This window comes from Miniopterus schreibersii (genome assembly GCF_964146895.1).
Source record: "Miniopterus schreibersii genome assembly, chromosome: 19".
Taxonomy (NCBI): domain Eukaryota; kingdom Metazoa; phylum Chordata; class Mammalia; order Chiroptera; family Miniopteridae; genus Miniopterus; species Miniopterus schreibersii.
The window spans coordinates 23,606,350-23,628,373 of NC_138119.1; the positions used below are offsets into that span (position 1 = coordinate 23,606,350).

The 22,024-nt window shown below is 38.4% G+C and overlaps 1 protein-coding gene across 1 annotated transcript in view; it reads left to right on the forward strand.

Annotated features, from left to right (window-relative positions):
• The window catches only part of HMCN1 (hemicentin 1), a 344,699-nt gene that overhangs the window by 292,144 nt on the left and 30,531 nt on the right, over positions 1–22,024 (forward strand). Inside the window, exons 81-93 of the mRNA XM_081121757.1 lie at positions 851–1,120; positions 3,555–3,745; positions 4,799–5,012; positions 6,552–6,686; positions 7,087–7,277; positions 8,750–8,831; positions 12,999–13,268; positions 13,863–14,033; positions 14,353–14,523; positions 18,191–18,361; positions 18,530–18,700; positions 19,340–19,510; positions 19,680–19,850. Of these exons, the coding sequence (XP_080977883.1) occupies positions 851–1,120; positions 3,555–3,745; positions 4,799–5,012; positions 6,552–6,686; positions 7,087–7,277; positions 8,750–8,831; positions 12,999–13,268; positions 13,863–14,033; positions 14,353–14,523; positions 18,191–18,361; positions 18,530–18,700; positions 19,340–19,510; positions 19,680–19,850 (2,379 nt within the window). The remainder of the gene's footprint in view (positions 1–850; positions 1,121–3,554; positions 3,746–4,798; positions 5,013–6,551; positions 6,687–7,086; positions 7,278–8,749; positions 8,832–12,998; positions 13,269–13,862; positions 14,034–14,352; positions 14,524–18,190; positions 18,362–18,529; positions 18,701–19,339; positions 19,511–19,679; positions 19,851–22,024) is intronic.

The window sequence follows — 22,024 nt, forward strand, 5'->3', positions numbered from 1 at the left end:
GTGGTAACAATGAATATCGCTGGCCTTGTTTCTCAAGCTTTTTTGAATCCGTGGTGGATGATTCAGAGGATTTTTTTTTTTTTCATACGCACACTTAAAGTGGCATTTTTACCATCATGGTTGTCTCTGCAACTTGTCACTGTCTCTGGACTTGAAGGCAGCAGAGTCATCCTCTCTTTCCTTTCTCTTTGCTTATGGTTGGCTGTTCCCTCATACTTATTTAATATGTCTAAATCAGTAGAATATCCAGGCCAATATGTACGTGGTAATCAACCTATTCTAAACAATAGGAAGAAAAATCCTTATCATAAGCCCTTCCATTGTTTTCTGAAGAAGTGGGAAGATTTTGAGCTATACAATTATTTTCCATGATCCATTCATTTATTTATTCATTCATTCAAATACTGCATTAAAGTTGGCCACTGGATGTGACACGCCATGCTGAGCACTGTAGGAATGCATGAGTAGAGACCCAGTGAAAAAATTTCCAAACTTTGAAGGGGTCTGTTTTGAAAGTTTAAGTAGCTGAAATGAATCACATAATACATGTATGTTAAAGGAAGTGCCTCTGGCAACACAGCTTAAATTTTCTGGAAATGCAATCCCTCAGGAATGTATGTTTATATCCTATTTAAAGCTGATTATTATTTACATTTGTTAACTACATCAGAGAATAATTTTCTGAAATGAGGTCAATGAACACAAACTGCAGTGATCCTTTGCTGATACCCTGAAATCAGGGTTGTGTTTCTTTCTTATCTACGTGACTTCCCTTTGCTAGGGCAATATCAAAGTCTATAAGTGGTCCATTCATGCTTTTAAGATGAGACGTGAACTTCATATCTTTCAGTTCCCCCAGTCATCAGCCCCCATCCGAAGGAATATATCATTGCTGTGGATAAGCCCTTCACGTTACCGTGTGAGGCGGACGGCCTCCCGCCGCCTGACATCACATGGCACAAGGACGGCCACCCGGTTGTGGCTTCAGTCCGCCGGCGCCTCATCAGCTCGGGGGCCCTGCACATAGCCTTTGCCCGGCCGGAGGACGCCGGCCAGTACACGTGCACGGCGGCTAACGCGGCAGGGGCCAGCAGCGCCGGCACCAGGCTCACCGTCCACGGTAGGTGCTGTCCCCTAAACTGGTTCACCCTGCTGCAGACATGGCAACGAGAAGAGGCCACGAAGAAGACATCCGATGGAAATCAAAACCGTGCGAAGCCAGGAGTTCAGAATGTGTGTCTGGTGCAAGTACACTTGCCCCTCAAATCTGTTTTGTATAGGTATTATTTATTTGTGTGCGAGAAAGAGATATTTTATTAATATAGCCAGGATAATTAATGTGTTAGCAATAATCCCCTCGTATTGTGATTCTTGAGATCTGTACTTTGGCTTATGAGAAGGCCGTTTTTCTTGGCGACTCTTCTGCTTTCCTTCTCAAGTTGAAAGTCATCTTGGCTCCACACTGATCACCATGACCTACATTATAAATCCCGTATGAACCTACTGAGTATTGGAGATCTACTGGAGTCATTATTTTAAAGTAGCAAAATATTTACACGTATATTTTTGTAACAGAAAAAATTACCATTTTTTTCCCTTTGTACTCAATTACAAATTACCTAAAGACCAGTATTGAAATATTTTAGTTGTTAATATATATCGTAAGACTAAAGATAGAATAACTATTCATATCAGTGGTAGGAAACAACAAGCAAATCAAACTGTTCCTAACTACTATTTTCAGTACTATTATTAGTACTAGTAATATTAATATTAGTAATAGTGCTGTTAGTCTCGTTTTAATGATGAGTTTCTGCTTTTCTTTGAAAATTTGTGAAAGCTATTTTTTATTTTTCAGCTGTATTTGAATTTCCTACAGCTTCATAGGTAACAGTAAAAGTTCAAGTGAAACCACTTTTAATTGATAAATGAATAATTTAGCCAAAATAAGAAAATCACCGTTTATGAGTTTTCTAAATTTCTTTTCCTGATTTATACCTGTTTTCAGTGAATATACTTGAACTAATCAATACACATTAATCCCTTAGTAAATAAGGAATGAATATAATACATCAACAATACTCCTTTTCTAGTATTTGTAGAAAATTTACCAAAATTGACCAGATACCAAACAGCAAAGAAATCGTTAAGATTTAAAAATACATTCACAATTCCTACCCACAATGCAATATAGCTAGACACGTGTAATGAACCTTTAATGCCAAAAACCCCAACCCCAGGCTAATTAAAAAATAGCATTCTAGCCAGCAAGTAGGTCGAAGAATATGTTTTTATTTTTAGGTTTTTTAGAAAATAATAAAAATAAGAACACTAGAAATCAAAATGTATGGTGTGTGGCCAAAACTAAACTCAAATATAAAGGCATAGCCTTAAATTTTTCATTTCAAAAAAGAATGAATTGAATTAAGTGTAGTAATGTGGGAACTCTGTAACAACCAACAAAAGAAATAACAACTCCAAGGAAACCAGCATAAAAGAGATAATAAAAACACAGCACAATTTAATTAAAAAAAAAAATTGAGTATGATGCACCATTAAGCAAAATAGGTTATGTTTTTCATGTTATCTGTAATGATTATGCATATGCTCAATCATATGCTTATATATTTACTCAGATAATTATCGAAAGGATGAAAAATTGGAGTTTACACAATAGCTTTATTTTTGCTGACACCAACTGTTGTCCTGTCCCTTTTTAAAGGGTGTTAAAGTTGATTTCTTTCTCACTGATACATTTGAATAATTCCAAAGTTTATTGTTTTAGGAGGGGAGGTATTTTTACGTTTTGAGCCAACTATTCTTAAAACTTTCAAGATTTTTCCTTTAGAATATCTTAGTTCTACATCCACTAAGGAATTTTTTAGCACACCAAAACATTCCTCTTATCTTTATTGCCTATATTGTAGTTCAAAAAAATTGAGGCACAGGAAATATTTGGTATCATAATGCACGGTGATTAAACCACTGTAAAATTTCCCTTTGTGACTATATAAAATCTGAATTGTCTTGACCTGGTTTTACTTGCATTTGTTGTAAGACATATGAAATACTGCAATAATTTTTTTTTCTTTAGCACTTTATGGTATTCAGTATGGGATAGTGTTTTATAGTGTTTAAACTAGTAACTTTCATTAGTTCGTTCTCATAATACGTCTGTGATACAAATCCAGTAGTTATACAACCATAGAAGCATTCCTGTTTTTTGTTGGTTTGTTTTACTTTGCTGCAAAAAGAGACGAAACTCAACTAAGAAAAGTCAGGAAGTCAAATAAAATGTTGAGATTTTCAGCGCTGTTCTAAGTCATTTGCTCTGAAACTGATTGTAAAATACTCAATAAGTTCAAACTCATTACAATTCAGCTAGCATCAAAAATATTGATTACTTTTATAGTAACAAATTAGTATCTTAATAGATTTTTTTTAGTATTTCTAGGAAATTTCAAAAGACTCTTTTGTGTGTTAATTTTCAATGTAAATAAAGATATTATTGAACTCAATACCCTGAATAACCGTCTATTTTAAACTCTTCGTAGTGCCACCCAAAATTCGAAGTACGGAAGCATACTACACGGTCACTGAGAATTCACAAGCTGTTCTTCCATGTGTGGCGGATGGAATCCCCACGCCAGCAATTAACTGGAAAAAAGACGACGTTCTTTTAGCTAACTTGTTAGGAAAATACACTGTTGAACCCTATGGAGAACTCATTCTGGAAAATGTTGTGGTAAGTATAATAGACATGAATAGATACACTGAGCCAGACTGTTGATTTATCTTCTCACTTTTAATATCTTTACTTGGAGATATGTTTTTTAATAAGAAAAGAAAAATACTCTTATAAATTCAGTTTACAAAATTAATTTTACACTTACTTTATGTCCCAGGCCTGAGGCTAGTATTGAACCGAGAGTAGGAACTCGTAAATGGCCTCCTTCTAAAATTGTTCCTTTATTTTTATTAAAACCTGTTTCTCAGAAAGAATTCTAAGTGTCTTCGTTATAGTCCGTACTTATAACTGTGTATGGGAATGATTGAAAGAATGGAGATGTAAGAGAGTCTGATGTCTTATTGAGCAAATACAAAAAGCAGTTTTTTGGTTCTTTCTAGGTTTTAAATAACCCTTTCTAACTGACAAGGAAACTAAAGTCTTGGAGATCTATGCATGCTGAGGTCTTTTAATATTCTTAGGTGGTACCTCACCAGTCTGCAGAGCTGTAGCTACCAGAAGCATCTCAGTTTCTCAGTGGCCGTCCCCTTGGAGAGAAATATGTGTCTATACGTACCACATACCTAAAAAATTGTCATGTGTTTTGAGAGTATCATTCTTAGCACCAAATAGTAAACATAATTAAAATGTGAATCAATTTCAGAGCTTCTGAGCATATCTTACTCCTCCTCGTTACCCTTTAAAATGCCTAAATTTCATAACTAAATCTTGGTGGACTTAATTTGAACAGATTAAAAGGATAAAGTTGATCCCATTCATTTTATGGTATAATCTTGGCTGTTTAATAGACTCTAGAATCTAAAGTTTTCTGAGCTCTCATGACTATAAAACACCAGAGTTCTGTAAGGAATGGGCTTTTGTTTAAACGCTTATACATGATAAATTATGTTATGCTGAAAGCTAGACAGGTGGGTCAGACTACAAGATGGAAATTTAAACCGTCTTTACATAAGAATGCTCCTTTGGGGACCAGGCTATGCAAGTTTGTGTTTTATGTAATATGATGTGAGGTTAAGTAATTTTAAGCACTGCGGTTTTTCTTTCTTTAAGCCGGAGGATTCTGGCACCTATACCTGTGTTGCAAACAATGCTGTGGGTGAAGACACACACACTGTCAGCCTCACCGTGCAGGTTCTCCCCACGTTTACTGAACTCCCTGGAGATGTGTCATTAAATAAAGGCGAACAGCTACGATTAAGCTGCAGAGCCACTGGTATTCCACTGCCCAAGTTAACATGGACCTTCAATAACAATATTATCCCAGGTTGGTAATTTAATTCTTCAGAAGAGAGTAAATACAGCCATAAAGAACTCTAACCCAGTCTTCATTTCCTTTAGCCGTGGGAACCGGTGGAAAGTTACATGAAGAACTGATTGCTCTGCATTCTCTAAAATGTGTGTCTTTGCCTGGGTTTTACCCTATACCTAGTAAAGTATGTTCTTGTCATTCTTTTGAAAGGATAAGTTGGTCCTGGGGCCATATGTTGCAGGGTCTAAGTAGGTTTTTTAACCTAAAAATAATGTCTGCCCCTGGGGAAGACTGTATTGCAGATACTGGCACCGAAATGTATCCCCACTGAAACTCCTTCGGCATTGATAAAGGGAGTAAGGTGGCTGCTGTCAGAGTCCTGAAGATTCACCCAATTTTACAGAGAGCTCTGCTGCTCACTGTATGCATTAACCTCTATTATAGTGTAGATCGATTACGTAGAAATTTCTGATCAATATGTGAACTACATGTTGAGGTAGTTAGTGCCTGGAACCCAGGAGCTGAGGGGACAAGTATTTCCTTACTTATTAGACTTTGTCATCCGCATAAAGACATTACAGTAATGAGAACTTGCCCAAAATTGAGTTCTGAAATCCTACACTATTAGCATTTAATAAATATCTTGTTAGAAATGTAGTAATACTCTTGAGTGTTTTGTGTTATACATATTTATGTTAATAACTGGAATACACCAACTATATTATTTTAATAATAATAATAGTATATGTCACTAAGGGAAAATAATGTGCAGAAATATCTAAGTACTGTTTTCTGAAGGTATAGTACTGGTTTAGCTATTTAAATGTTAAAGCTTAATTTTTCACTTAGCATTCAGCAGTATGAAATTTTAAAAGATACTTTGAATGGGGAAAGCATGCACGATCAATATATACCTAACATAATTAGATATTGGCTGGTCTAATCAGAATCTTGTTCGGTATCCTTTGTCTTAGGATTAACCTTATAGTGTATTCCAAATATTACAACTACCTTTGTAAGTATTTATACCATCACCATTTATGGAGAAGTTTAAATTATTACAAATTTAATCATATTGTCATCACCTACCTGGCATATATTTTCTTGACATCCCCTCTGACCTACCATGCCAGTTGAATTATGACTGAAAAGGTTTTCATGTTTTTGATGTAAATTGTTTGGGAGGAAATGTGGTGGTGAGATAAATTAAATGGGAAATGTCATATTTCTGAATGAAAGATATTCAGATTTAGGCCACACTTTTGAGACGAAGGGTGTACTTTTAATCTAAAATAATTTTTTTAAATGTTTGTTTTCATTCCCTCTTCCTGTTCCTTCTGCTGTTTTTCATTCTTCAAACAAGCATCTATAGACAGCAAATAGCTCAGAGGAAGGGATCTGTGGAAAAAGCCCTCTTTCCCGAGGTCAGGATGAGACCTCTGGTTCAATTGCTGACCAACCCATAAATCTAACCTGCAAAATACTGAGCTGTTGTGATTATTTTCCTAGGTTACTGAGAAGCATTTGTGTTGTTTCCTAACTTGTTTCCCTCAGCCCACTTTGACAGTGTCAACGGACACAGTGAACTTGTTATTGAAAGGGTTTCAAAAGAGGATTCGGGCACTTACGTGTGCACTGCAGAGAACAGCATCGGTTTTGTGAAGGCAATTGGATTTGTTTATGTGAAAGGTAGGCAAAAGTGCTCTATTTTTTATTCATAATCTATTTATAATAAATGGTTGGTATTTTGCTTCCTTGTTATGTAGTAATACACCATAACTTCAGTTTATTAATCCATTTAGCCCTAATTCACGGATGTGCAAATTCATGAGAAATAGAATTGTATGAACATTCAACTCAAAGTAAGTGAGCAGTAAGTAAGGAGATGACTTGGCACAAAGTTAATCGTCTGCTTACGTTCTTGAAACTGATGAGATTAGTTGATTAGCATGAGCAGTTGATTTTGGAAAATTCATGGGGTTTGAAAGTGGTTGTGCCCTTCACTAAATAACCTTTCTACATAGGTCAAAATCCCAAAGAAATGACCAGAGCTTCCTCTTGCTTACACATGTCCTGTGTTTTTCCCCAGAACCTCCAGTCTTCAAAGGTGATTACCCTTCTAACTGGATCGAACCGCTTGGCGGAAATGCAATTCTGAACTGTGAGGTGAAAGGGGATCCTGCCCCAACCATCCAGTGGAGCAGAAAGGGGGTGGATATTGAAATTAACCACAGAATCCGGCAACTTGGCAATGGCTCCCTGGCCATTTACGGCACTGTAGTAAGTCACTCAGGAATTGCCACAACGAAGGCCTTTCTATAGGTGCCATGGATGGGAAGAGCTTCTCTTGCATTCTCATTTAAATCATAACATCTGAATCAATGGGTTCTTATAAAAAACTGAAACAATGGTTCAAATCAATTCTTTTTAGCCCTTTTGAAGAAGTACAAGCAATAAAATAATTTTTCTGCTTTGTTCCCGATCATTGCCCTGTTATTTAGCATCAGTAGAACAGGAAATTGAAAAATCACAAACATGACTACAAGTAAATTATAGGGCAGTTTTCATCACTAAGCCGATAACTATACATCAGGCTTTCCAAAAACTTCTGTAATTTGGAAAATGAGGGGTGCCCTAAGTTATTCTGATTTGGGGGTCACATGAATGAGATATCTTATCTAAAAATTTCTCAGTTAGACTACATATGGGTAATTTGTTGAATTAGTTGAAATAATCATTAAAATATACTATCTAATCACTTATTCCAATGGACCACTCTCAGTCTTTTATTCTCGTTGGTTTGATTTCAACATTAGATTTAGTTGATTACCCTTAAGTTTTGAGATGATATCTACCTGTAGCTGCTGAACACTAATGAGTCTCAGGTTTCTTCATTACCCATCTCCCCTCTTTTGTCTACACAAATATTACCACTTCTCTAGTTGTTGGTCCTTCTCCTACCAACGTTAATACTAATACAACATTTTTTTCGCCATCCAGTTTCAGATTATTAAATATCTATCCCCAACCCTGAAAGTCTTCCGACTTCTACTTACATTTCCCTGCTAGAAGCTTCTATTTCGAGAATACGCTGGCAGCCCCAGCTGGACATCTAAATCAGCGTCTGTCTTCCTTCTCCCACGCTCCTCTGTTTCCTGCAATTCAGTTTCCCTTTATTGGCGTCATGTTTCTATTAACAAGACCAGAATTCTCCTATTCATAAGACCTTTGGCGAAATCTGTGACTTACTAGTTGCCAAATCTAAACTCATACAGTGCTTATTTTTATATCACATACATATAAATTGGGGAATTGCATTCTGTGAGTTAGCTTTTCACTTTCTCTCCTAAATGTCAAACTCTCGAGATAGAGGCTAAGCTTAATTTTTTTTTATTACCTAATCTCCATTAGAAAGGACTCGATATTTATTAATTTGTCCTGATTATTTTAATGCTTTTTAAATTACTATAAGAATAGCATCAGCATTTTCCTTTAGTAAGGTAATTTTGAATAGATGGTTATTAAAAAATGCTATTTTTGCCTTGGTTTCTTAGTAATTATGATGTTAGAGAGCAATAATAGGCTGTTTTGAAAAAATTTAGCCGGGGAAATTTTTTCTTCTTTTTTTAACCTGTTTATGAGGTTAAACACATGTAGGTTTTCTCTTTCCATTAAAACGCCTTCTCACAAAGGAAATTCCATGTAAACTCTGCTCCGTAAGCTCACGTTGTCGTAAACACTCTCTTCCCTAGAACGAGGATGCCGGCGACTACACGTGTGTAGCTGCGAATGAAGCTGGGGTGGTGCAGCGCAGCATGAGCCTGACTCTGCAGAGTAAGCCGCCGAATTAAATTCTAACTAAACACCTGGTTTTAGCAATGTTGCCCAATAAAGAATGTTCCGTTTCCTTAACGTTATAGCAGGTGCATCAATGGTAGCTTTCAGAGTGTGTCTACTTTAGTGTTCTCTGCTGCTGGAGCAGTTGTCACTGAGCACAAGACTCAACATGGTCTCAGTTATTGAGCATGAGACTCAGGAAGACCCAGTTTGGCGCAGATATTTTTCCCTGTTTGAGCTAACTCATGCAGTTCAGTTGCTTCACTGCAGAACTTTCTGTTTATCCGTTTGCAGTACTTTCCGTTGACTATTCTTAGAGTTCACCACAGTTCTTGTAAAGTGCTAACAAAGGTGCCATTCTATGCACTTTAGAAATACGTATTAAAAATAAAGACTAGTGGAAACAAATTCAAGAGTGTTCCAGATCGATGGCTGTGTCCATGAAATAGCTGTGTGATCTGGGCAGGGTTGCCGTGCCCATCGTGAAGCCCCTCAGTGTAAGCCCTCGGCAGACAGAGCTTTCATAATTAGAGAAACAGGAGGGACTGCAGTGGCCCGTTGAACAGTCTCCAGAACCACGTCAGGGCTCGCCTGAGGACATCACTGACCTGAGACTTAGGCCAACCAACTTACTTGGTGAATAAGCTCAGTATTTAAGGGGGTGAATTTACGTTTTCTTTATTCTCTATTGAGAGATGCTATTGACTGGTATTTACTAACAGCTATTTGCCAAACCAATTCTCTGCAAGACTTTAACACTGAATAGGTATTTTTACAATATCCAAGACAGTGTTATTCCTCCAGCTTTATCGAGGTATAGTTGACAAAATTGTAAAGATTTAGAGTGTACAGTGTGATGATTTGATATGCGTATGTGTTGTGACATGATTACCACAATGAAGTTAATTAACACATCCATCACCTTACCCAGTTACTGTTTGTTTTGGTTTATTTTTTGGTGAGAACACTAATGATCTATGTGCTTAGCAAATTTCAAGTATACAATGCAGTATTATTAACTATTGTCACCATGCTATACATTAGCTCCTCAGAACTTACACATCTTATGACTGAAAGTTTGTATACTTTGACCAGCATCTTCCCATTTTTTCCCACCCTCCAGCCCCTGGCAACCACTAAGCTACTGTTTGTTTCTATGAGTTTAACTTTCTTTTTATTTTTAGGATTCCACATATAACTGATACCATATGTGCTTTGTCTCTCTCTGTCTGGTTTCCTTCCTTTTTTAGGGCTGAATAGTACACACACAATACACACACACACCATTTTCTTTATCCACTCTTCCATCGACAGACACTTAGGTTGTTTCCATATCTTGCTAAGTACATATTTATCAAATGATAACCTTGTGGGATTCTTTTAGAAAAATAGTAGAGTTCAGTGGTCCAATAAGTCTGAGGGGAAAAAAAGATTAAACTAAGTTCATTCATTCAGTAGGTAAAGAGCACGTGCTATGTGCCAAGCCCTACTTAGGTGTATCAAGTTTCTTTACTGCACATCTTTCCAAAAATGTTAATATGCTGATGTGAGTTTTAACTCAACAAGAGGAAGATCTAAAGTGCCACATTTCCCAAATAAATGTTATTTCTGTGAAAACTTCTCCCTTTTTTGTCTGGGTGAATATAGGTAGAACATCACATGATGAATCTCTTCTGGAAGGGTGTTCCACTGACCCGGTTTAAGACAGGCTGCATTAGATTAGCTCATTTACAATTACTGACAGCAAACTCGTTTAAATAAATGAGTCATATAAAAGAAGCCAGAAATATAATTTGTTTAAAATTAAGATTAAAGAACCAGAAACAATGTCTTCATTTAGATAAAATGATCATGTTTAACTGATCATTATGTGACCGGCAGAGTTAAGTCAACCTTGAAAGCAGTACATAAGGAATTTTATTGTTGGATTAATTCACAGCCTTGTCTGCAATTGGAAATGTTCAAATATGGTATCTAAATTAAGATTCTGAGTTTTATTTGACACTTTCTTTGACCATAATAACATGAGCAGATGAGCTCATTTAGTTATTTAGTGGGAGCGATTAAGCTGAAGTGTTTACTTTATTAAGCAAGTTTATTGAATACATAATGTAATCTGAACACTGGGAGAGAAATAAAAGCTCCAGCACTGAATGTTCCTAGAGCAAGGTTAATGTAAATATCAATAGGAAGGCAGATTTGATGTGCATTTCTATAAATGATGCATTAATGACTCTCACTGAGATTCAAACTTCATATGAAAAGACAGCACCTTTACATGAAATACTAGCATATTACTATCACAATAAAACACATTTTATTTCTATTTTTTTGTTTCATGTTCTGTGATTTTAGATACAGTTCTCGGTCTAAAATATGCAGCCACCACCCTGAATTCTCTGATATTCATTTCCTCTCATTGTGCAAATCATCCTACCTTTTAATTCAGTCCCACGAAAACACTGCTTTCATCCCATCATGTTCCTTCAAGAATATACTCGCTCTCCTTTGCTTACCTATTTAAATGCATATCCTTCTGATTTTCTTTGAAGGTTTTAACCAAACATTTAAAACCTTGTATGCCAGAGGATGAATCATCCTTTCAAAGCTAAATCCATCTCCATGCTATTTTCTTCTCTCCAATAGGCTCCTGTTTCTTATATATAATCTTAGCAATTTTTGAAAATGCAGTCAAGCTTCTTATCCCCCATGAAGTCCTTCATGTTCTTTCTTGACACTGTAGACTTGTAAAAAGATAAATATTCTATCAGCAGCTATGAACAACTTCTCTTACATTCTCTCCAAATACTTCACTTGAGCAGGTATCATCTACTGGAGAAACCATTAACCCCCCCCCCCCTTCTTGAAACTCCTTCCTTTGGTTGCCAGGATACCATTTTCTCTGATTTTCTTCCTACCTCACTGACCAGTTCTTAGTACCACTGATGGCTTTGTCTTGTGTCCATCTCTTAAATAATAATGTTGCAGTAGTTTCTGTCTTTGGCCCTCTTCCTCTCATTTTAAACTCACTTGTGAAGAAATCTCATCTCACTCATGAAAGACTCACAGATCTGTAGCTCTAGCCCATATCTTTATTCTGAACTCCAGAAGGGAATATTCACTTTCCATCTAGACATTTCTACAGCAATGTCCTGCAGATACCTCAAGCTCGACAGTTCTAAATGGATGCAAATCATCATTCCTTACTCCCAACAAATCTGTTCTTCCTCCCATGTTCTATCAAATTGTCCAACATACACTATATTGCCCAAGTCAAAACCCTGTAGTCATTCATTCCTCCCTTTACTTCATACAATTCAATGAGAAAGTTTAATCGTTCCTACTTTCTTAATAATTCTTGAATGTCTTCTTTTTCTCTCCATTTCCAGTGACATGTTTTCATGTGATTTATTAAGGTACTGTTGCTGATGTTCCCATATTGCCACACGTTTACCTACTCTACTAAATTGTCTTCTACCTATCCTATTACTTAATTCTATAGGTATATTATAATACAACTAAATAGTTACTTGTCTGTCTTATCAGTGGACTATGAGCTCCTTTAGATCAGGAAAAGCTGTATCTGTTATTTCTATACATCTAGCACAAAACCTGGGAAATAGTAGGCTCTCAATATATGCTTATTGAATTAATGAATAGTGACCAGTAATAAAAGAATAAGTTAGTAATGACTCTTTACCACTCAAATTATATAAGGGAAAGAAGTGAATGGTCACCATGTAAAAAAACAGCAATGATAACAATAATACTTACACTCTTTTGTGCTTTCCCCATCAAAGAGCTGTGCTTACATCATCTTAGTAGAGTCTAACAAGAATCCTCTGAATTAGGCAACATTTTTAAGGACACAAAGACTCAGAGAAGGTAGTAAGGAGCAGAAGCAGAACTTGAATTCAGAAAATGTGACTACAGATCCCATGCTCTAGGCTAATCTGCTTAGGGATTTAAAATTTTTGACATTTACTAAGTAAAACAGAGCTATGAAAAGTCTATCAATAGAAATTATAACCTTAGTAGTTGAGAAGCTACAGTGTTTCATAAACTAATTAACCTAATTTTTTAAATTATGTTATATAATATTGATTAAAATGTTAATATTACTCCACCAAAACTAAGAAACATTATGTGCTTTTTTTCCCATAGGTCCTCCTATTATCACTCTTGAGCCAATAGCAACTATAATTAATGCTGGTGGCAAAGTCGTATTGAATTGTCAGGCCACTGGAGAGCCTCATCCAGCCATTACATGGTCTCGTCAAGGGCACGCTATCCCCTGGGATGACCGAGTGAACGTGTTGTCCAACAACTCGTTATATATCTCTGCTGCTCAGAAAGAAGATACATCTGAATATGAATGTGTTGCTCGAAATTTGATGGGTTCTGTCCTTGTCAGAGTACCAGTCACAGTCCAAGGTGAGTGTGATCGGACAGATACTCATATTAAACAGCACCCGGAGCAACTCAGATCATAAAAATTATTGAGTGTCTTAATCCAAGTCTCCTTTACCCTTAAAATACTTCTAGATTATGGAGCTAGGACAAAAATCTCATCATAATCTGCAGACTGAAGGTACTAAATACAGATTAGAGCTGAAAAGTACCAAGTTAATAGTTTAAATTCCCAAACTGCATTTTTGGTTGAATAATAGTCAGTGTATATTTTGTGTGTGTGTTTTGCTTTTTTTTAAAACAAGAAATCAATGTGTGTATTTTGCTTTAAAAAAAAAAAAAAAAGACATATTCAAAAGGTAGAAAACACATAAACTTCTTGCCTGTGTACTTTTTCAGTAGCCGTGTCCGAGTGAGTCAGGATTAGAGCTGGGCAGAGACTTGAGTTAACTGAAGTTCTCTCACACTTAGATTTTAATTTTACCATAGAAGAGCTTCCATAAGCATTTCTCAGCAGTTCCAGATTTAGCTATAGACCCAGTGCACATCTTCATGAAATCGAACTTGCAATTTTTGTGTTTACTAAAACAGAGACAAAGTAGAATGTTTTCTTTGCAGTTCATGGTGGGTTTTCCCAGTGGTCTGCCTGGAGGGCCTGCAGTGTCACCTGTGGAAGAGGCATCCAAAAGAGAAGTCGCCTGTGCAATAACCCCCTCCCAGCCAACGGTGGGAAGCCTTGCCAAGGGTCGGATTCAGAAATGCGTAACTGTCAACATAAGCTGTGTCCAGGTACAGCTCTGTTCACAGATAGGCATGTGTTCATTTCTGTTCCCTATGGGCTGCCCCAGTGTTAGTACTTTCTTCATTATTCAATTTATTGGGTTGACATTGGTTAATAAAATTAGACAGGTTTCAGGTATTCAATTCTACGGTATGTCGTCTGTATATTGTATTGTGTGTTCACCACCTCCAGTCAGGCCTCCTTTTGTCACCATGTGTCACCCCTTCACCTTCTTTTTTCCCCATCACTTTTTATCCCGTCTTTGCCCCAGGTTTAGTAGTTTCAGTCGAAGTGCCCCTGATGGTGTAATGTCTCACTTTCGTGCAGTGGATGGTAGCTGGTCAGAGTGGAGCCCTTGGGAAGAATGCACGAGGACCTGTGGGCGTGGCAACCGAACCCGGACCAGAACTTGCAGTAATCCACCCGCTCAGCACGGCGGGCGGCCTTGTGAAGGGAGCGCTGTGGAAATGATCATGTGCAACGTTAGGCCTTGCCCAGGTGAGAATCTGCCCATGAGCAAGACTCTGCTGTTTTTAGCTCCTATTGGGCCTGTAATGACCTTTTCTTCTTCCTTCTGAAAAGATGTTATGGCCTCTACCTTGCAATATATTCATTCTCCATGTTCTTAGTTCTGTCTCATGGATAAACTTGTGGAGGTAGAGCATGAATCGATGTTAAGTAAAATACCTGATTTAATTGAACATGATTAAAGGCTGCAGACTGTGGTGCGTTTTTAATCATGTAGAGAAAACATAAGTAATTACAGAGTCATAAAATTTTAGAGGTGATGACCTTTGGGAATACCTAATGCAGTCATTCATTTTCAGGTGAGAGAAATAAAGCCTAGAGAGGTTAAAAGGTTTCCCAGACACACACAATTAATGAGGGCAAAAATAATAATAGTTACCATTGACTAAATACCTATCCTGTGCCAGGAGCCATGCTACATGCTTTATATACATGCTATTTTGGACTTTGTGAAACAACCCTACAACATAGGTAATCGGGGGCTCTTTGAGATTAAAGTGACAGAAATCAAACTTACATATGCTTAAGTAAAAATTCTACTTTCAGGTATGATTGAATCCAAAGATTTGGCCAATGTTTTACCAGCATGTTTTCCATCTCTCATCTCTGCTTTCCTCTCTTGGCTTCAGTCTCCTTTAAACTCTTTCCATGTGGTGGAAAAAATGACTGCTGGCAGCTACTGACTCCCAGGGGCCTTATAGTCTAAGGCCTCAGAGACAAAGAGTTCCTCTCTCTCACAATTCATATCAGCCTCTGGGAAAGGACCCTTGTTTGATTTTGTTTGGATCCCATGTTCACCTGTGACCTTGAGTCTAGGAGAACGACACTTGGATAGCCAGCTTGGGCTACTTGCCCGCAGTGGGTTAAGAAGGCCAGGGCTTCTTGTTTGACAGCCTGAAAGAAATCATATGGAATAGAGGAGTGGCTGTTCACTCATTCATTCATTCATTCACTCATTTATTCACCCCCAAAAATATTCATTGAGCACCCATTCTGTGCTCAAGGCACTATTCTAATTGCTCAAACTAGAATGACAAACAGATAATATCCTTCAAATATTAACAAGCATAGAGAACAGACTCACATAGTTGAAGTGATAGAGCATAAGTAGGAGAGACACCTTAGCTGGGGCGGTCAACAAAAGGGATATTGACAAACCAAAATGGAATAGTTACCCAGTTCACTGGGTATTGCATCCTGTTGTACAGACGAGGGAACTAAGATTCAGAGAATATGTGGTAGTTAACTCACTGAGGTTACATAGCTAGTAAAAGGTAAATCAAGGATTTGGACCCAGGTCCGTCTGATGATTCCCAAGCTTATTCAGTTAAATCCTGGGCATCTTGATTTGCAGTTCAAAACTTCCATTACATTATAAAAATAAAATGCTGTCATGAAATCTTAAAGAAAATAAAGCAAAAGCCAAAATTGAGGGTTTTTTTTCACCTTGAAGAATTAGAAAGCTAATTATAATAGAATGTGACAAAATAAAAAGAGCCAGAAATACCTGATTGCAGCAATCTTTGTACAGGTTGTTAACTGTGATATCTGTATAATGAAGAACTAAATGATTTTTATAAATGTCCTTGATTCCTGAACACTTCCTTGCTTTCTGGTGCAAATTGATATTTTAGTTTTATCAAGTATCTTTTGGAAAATCGTTGAGAACTGTGAAGAATGTCCGTACTAGCTCCGAGCTCACATGTATGTAGTCCCTACTGCGTGTGCTATACTGATCCCAGCATTTTCATCTACAAACTCATTATTCCTCACCCTGACCCTAAAAAGGCAGGTTCTTTTATTATCTGGATATGGCAGATTATAAACTAAGCACACGGGCGCCCAGTAACTTGTCCAGGACTGCACGGTTAGTAGTGGGCCGAGCGGTCCATTCAGGCCCGAGGCCCATGGTCCAGAGTCCCTGCAAGGACCATGCTCTGTTGTCTTCCCAGAATCAGAATTGCAATATAGTGTAACAACAAATTTATCTATTACATTTTGCATTTTTCCTATATACCAACTCCTCCACGGTTGTCTTTGCTATTATTTAGACACCATGGCATTTTATGCCTTCTCTGGTTTATATTATTATTCCTTCTTTTTATCATTCCATTCATATAAAAGAAACATTTCAGCTCCACCCTATTTTATGTCATGAAGTTCACTTCTGGTTAAGGTTTTCTGTATTGATTTAAAAAATAAAGATCTTCGGTCAAAAACCTCTATTTACATGTAGTAGAAACTACAGAAATAATACATGAATAAACGTTACCCAGTTAGAATCCTCCAGTAAAAGTGCATCTATGCTGTAAGGCTTTATATTGAAAGAGCTCTTGTTAACCAACAGCCTTGAAAATGGAACATATGAAAATAATTGGAATAGCAGAATTTTTAAAATCTCATAGTCCATGTATAAGGACTATGCGCATTAGCCATCTGAATTAATAAAGAAATAGTTTTGAATAATACCTGCCAGATATTTAAATAAATTTGTGTGGCTGTGTTTGCCTGTGTCTACAAAGTACAGGAATATGCAGTCAACTCAATTAGAAAACATTTAATGAAAAGAAAATGCAAAGTGTCTTTTTGAAAATCGTTGAGAACTTTGAGTAAAGAATGGCCGTACTAGCTCATAGCTCACACGTACGTAGCTGTGTTTAAAAATTTTTCTAAACAGAGCAACCAACTGATAATTTCATTATGTGGTTTTCAACTTAGTCTTTTGGTGTCTAATAGGTTGTTAAGAGAATAGTTAGATGCAGACGAAGGCCTTGTTTTGGTTCATATCTCCGTTAAACTGGGTGACCACAAAAACATATGTTAGGAGCCCCGTATTTAGAGATTACCCTCAAAACAAATGTATGGCCTGATACTGACTTATACAGGAGAGAAACCATAACCATGACTTAGTAAGAAACAAGGTTGCTCTAGTCTTGTGGTTCGATGGTGTAATATGTTAGTTACCAAATGGAAGGCCTTGGACACTCCTTGGAAAATACTGGTCAGATTTTTTTGTTAGGTTTCAGAAGCAGGTGAGTGTGTAATTCAGAACTTTTCATTCATGAACATTATGTAATGGAGAAATTTTGTTTTCAAAGAGTTACAACTGTGCAAATCATCATGTTGTTGAAAGAGCCAAGTACATTTTTAAACAGAGCTGAATTGGGCTTAAAGACGTGCTCTTGCAACCTGGGGTCCAAGTTATCACTGTGGAAACATTTGTATTGTCCATAACCGCATCTGGATCTGCTTTATAGCCTTGTTCCTAAGCTTTCAGTTCCTCCCACTTTCCCCAGAGCGCAGGCAAATGCTTATCTATCTGGGATTTTAAAACTCAGATTGTGTTTACATATGGTAGCTTGATTAAATTTTATTTTAATAGAATAGCCCCTTTGGATAGTGTTAAGCATTTATTTTGGCATTAGTTAACCTTCTGAATTTTCCTATAGACGCGAATTTCCATGAAAATCTAACCAGAAGGAGAAAGGAAGAACATCACTCACGTTTTATTTGGTTCCATTTTAATTATTTTCAATTCTGGGCTAATTTCACTCATTACTGAGTTAATTTGCTTCTCTGATTTTTTCAACAAACATGGTTCTGTGACTTGAAACTCTGTCTCTTGGGATATTTGTAGTTCATGGAGCATGGAGCACGTGGCAGCCATGGAGTGTGTGCAGCAGAAGCTGTGGCCAGGGCACCCAGACAAGAACGAGACTGTGCAATAACCCACCACCATCGTTTGGCGGCTCCTACTGTGATGGAGCAGAAACACAGATGCACGTTTGCCATGAAAGACACTGTCCAGGTAAGAGAAATACAGTATTTATACCCTCCATAAATTAACACCTGCCTCTTATGTAGGTGGTAGAATCAGTGTCAGTAAGAACATCACTCAACCTAGTAATACCCACCCAGTGTTTAACCTGCTCATTGTTAAGTAATGACAAAGTACATTTGTTTTTCCTTAATCCAGTGGATGGCAAGTGGGCCAGCTGGGCCAGTTGGAGCGCCTGCACTGTGTCCTGTGGAGGAGGGGCCAGACAGAGAACAAGGGACTGCTCTGACCCTGTTCCACAGCATGGAGGAAGCAAATGTGAGGGGAGCGATGTCCAGAGCGATTTCTGCAATAGTGACCCTTGTCCAAGTGAGTGTTGGAAATAGTGAGTCAAAATTATACTTTCTTAAAGTTCCGTTACGGCTTTAAGTCCTTAAAGTTATAATATTCTGTTACTCGATTCATCTGCCTTTGATTTAGGACGTCAAAATGTCGCATGGTTCTGTGTGTCTGTATAAGACCACAGAAGTAATTGATTCGTATGGGCAGGGGCTGTGTCCTATTTCATTTACTCTGTGGGACCCGCTGCAGAGCACAAGGACGGCGGCACCCTGACCGGCTAACTTTTAATAATGATGATTCCTTTATGGAGGCAGGCAGGCAGTTCTCTGCCTTAATTCAGGGTCCAAGCTAGATTTTTAGACCCGAGCAGCATCTGAATCCACTGTATCTTCAGTGTGATAGCCTTGACTCACTGAGAACCGACACCTTGTCTCATTCGTATCCTTCAGCTCCTGGAATATTATAAGACTCGATAAATGTGTGTTAAATGGAATTGTACGGTCACTGGGTTGTATGCCCAGTTTCTGGTCAAAACAACCGGCTGATCCATCTACCTTTGGAAGTTGCCTATTTATAGACTTGAATGTTTACGTTCCTGGGGAGAGTCTTTCCAGACTTTTTGAATGAATGTCACTGTTTCGCACTTCTGTGGCTCTGTGTTTGTAGCTCATGGTAACTGGAGCCCTTGGAGTGGCTGGGGAACCTGCAGTCGGTCGTGCAGTGGAGGCCAGATGCGGCGTTACCGCACGTGTGATAACCCTCGGCCCTCCCACGGAGGAAGAGCGTGTGGGGGGCCAGACTCCCAGATCCAGAGATGCAACACTGACGTGTGTCCTGGTGAGTCCCCGACTCCTGGCAGTGGAACAAGCGAAGCATTCCGTTTAGTGTTCATTGTAGCAGCGCCATCGTTTTAGATCCTAAAATGAAAGTTGTGTAGGCGGGACCGCTCTAAATGTAAATTTTAAGACCGATTTGTTAATAGTGACCATTCCGTTCTTGTTCACAGTGGATGGGAGTTGGGGAAGCTGGCAGAGCTGGGGCCTGTGTTCTGCTTCTTGTGGAGGGGGTGAAAAGACTCGAAAACGGCTGTGCAACAACCCAGAGCCTTCTAACCGTGGGCGCCCCTGTCCAGGAGACGCCACTCAGGTATCCAGGTGCAATACACAGGCTTGCCCAGGTGAGCAACTCAGATTTGGGCAGAACTATGGCTGGCACATTTACAGCCTTTCTGCAGATTAAAAAAGGGTGTCACTCTGAGCCCATAAATTACAAAACAGTGCCATCTCTGGGAGGAAGAATTAGGGAAAAAAGTACTTCCCTCCTTTAGCTGGTCCCCCTGAACCCCGAAACCCATGGCTGGATTTGAGCTTCTGCTTGCCCCTTTCCAGGGTCCCTTGTAAAAGGATATGGTCCGCACAGCCGTTGCAGTCCTGGGTGTGAGGGGTAAACGGGCGTGGGAAAGTGGGGAAGGCCTGGCTGAGACTCCAGGCTAAAGAATGAGGGTAGAGCAGAAACTAAGCATCTAACAGGAATACAGTATTGAAAGCTGTTATTTCACAGATGTAAATGAGAACATGAGTGTGGAAAGTAATATAGAGGCCAATTCAGTTTGAAGACAAATAGGAGGAGGAGCTCAGTTCATCTACCATAACTCAAATCATGGAAGGAGCAGGAAGCTTAGGAACAAGGCTATATAACAGATCCAGATGTTCGAATTGTAAAAATTTAGAAGGAACGAAGTCAGAATTCTAGAACTCATGGACCTTGAAAAGAGTTTGCTGGTGTCCTAAGAAATGGTAGGTAGTCCTAAAGGTACTTGTCTCAGGGGATAGACTTTCTAAGGGCTAGAAGCCGACCAGAAAGGACAGTTTGACATTGTTGAAGTGTTGAGATACGACTGGACTTTCCAAAGCTTTAAGGTTGCTTTAGAAATAAAATGTCCCTGGAAATCAAAAAAGCCCATTGGCAGAGTGAGAGAGAGAGGTTATATGAAAAGATTTATAGGCTCTAGACAAGCTAAAGGGCAAGTGTCTTATCAGTCAACTGCTCAACGTATCTTCTCAACGTATCAACTGATTCCCAAGGATTCGGAGGCTCTCCTAACACGTAGGGGTGGTGATAGGTCCCATTTCAGTGAAGGCATTTTGTAGCTTAGCCTCTGGTGGCACCAGGGCCCCGGCGGCAGAAGGAAGTCCAAATATACAGTTTGGATTACAGTGTCTGACAGAACGTTTCAAGCGTCCCAACTAGGTATCCAGACGAGACGTCTGTTGAGCACTGGGGCTCAAGTTCTCCTGCGAGCCTGGAGAACCAAGGTGACGATGGGAGGCCATGCTCCTTAGCAGGGACCCAGAGAACTAAGTGAATTAGTGATCCTTCTACCCCTCTCCTCCCCTGCCTAGGAATAAAGATAAAAACCCAAACGGCCTCCCAGGTTCTGATGGGACCTGCTGTCTACTTTGCCGCATCCTCTTGCAGCGTGGTTCCCAGCGCGCTCTAAGCTCTCACTTTTGGTTTCTCCAGGGTAGCAGGTGACCACCTCCCACGCGTGCCGTTTTCTCTACCTGGAAAGCCCTTCTTCTTTGGTTTAGTTAAGACATCTGCTTTTCTTAAATCTCCACTGAAGTTTTACTTCCTTTTCACACTTGACCAAGTAGTAAATCTTACATATTAGTACATTTCAATTTTACATTTTTTATGGAATTCTAATTAATGTCTCTCTCCCCTATTCAGACATAAGCTCTATGAAGACAGGTCTCATGTATTTTTTTTCTCTTTCTTATTACTGATGTATCCTCAGGCCTTCATGACCAAATGAATGTGGTCCAGGACACCAAGGCTGAATCGAGGTGAAGGAGATGTTTTCTCTCGCCAGTAAAGGAAGGCAGATTAAAATGGTGAAATACTATAGGGATTGATTTTTCTGAGAGTGAATATAATTGTATTTCTCCCTCGTAGATAATGCCAGAGAACAATATCTGAAACACCTAGTGATTGTTTTAAAATACATTCGATTAAAAGGCATGGAATAATGAATATTTATGAATTTCACCATCAGCTTCTTCGCAGTATGTTTCTGCCTCTTATCAAAGCATGCAGTTCATTTAAGAAATAGTCGTTAGCCACCTGTTCTGTGTTAGTAACCAGTAATTTTGTTGAACAATGGAAAGAAGGCATAAAATTACTATTGAGGTGCTTTTTAAAAAACTTATAATTGTTTTTCAATCTGATTGTCTTGGTATAAATTTTGCAGCACTGTGAAAAGTACAATATTCTTCAAATTTTTGTCGTTAAGTTTTTTTAAATATATATGTAATACGAAGACCTTGATAAGCCCAAGATCTGAAACCC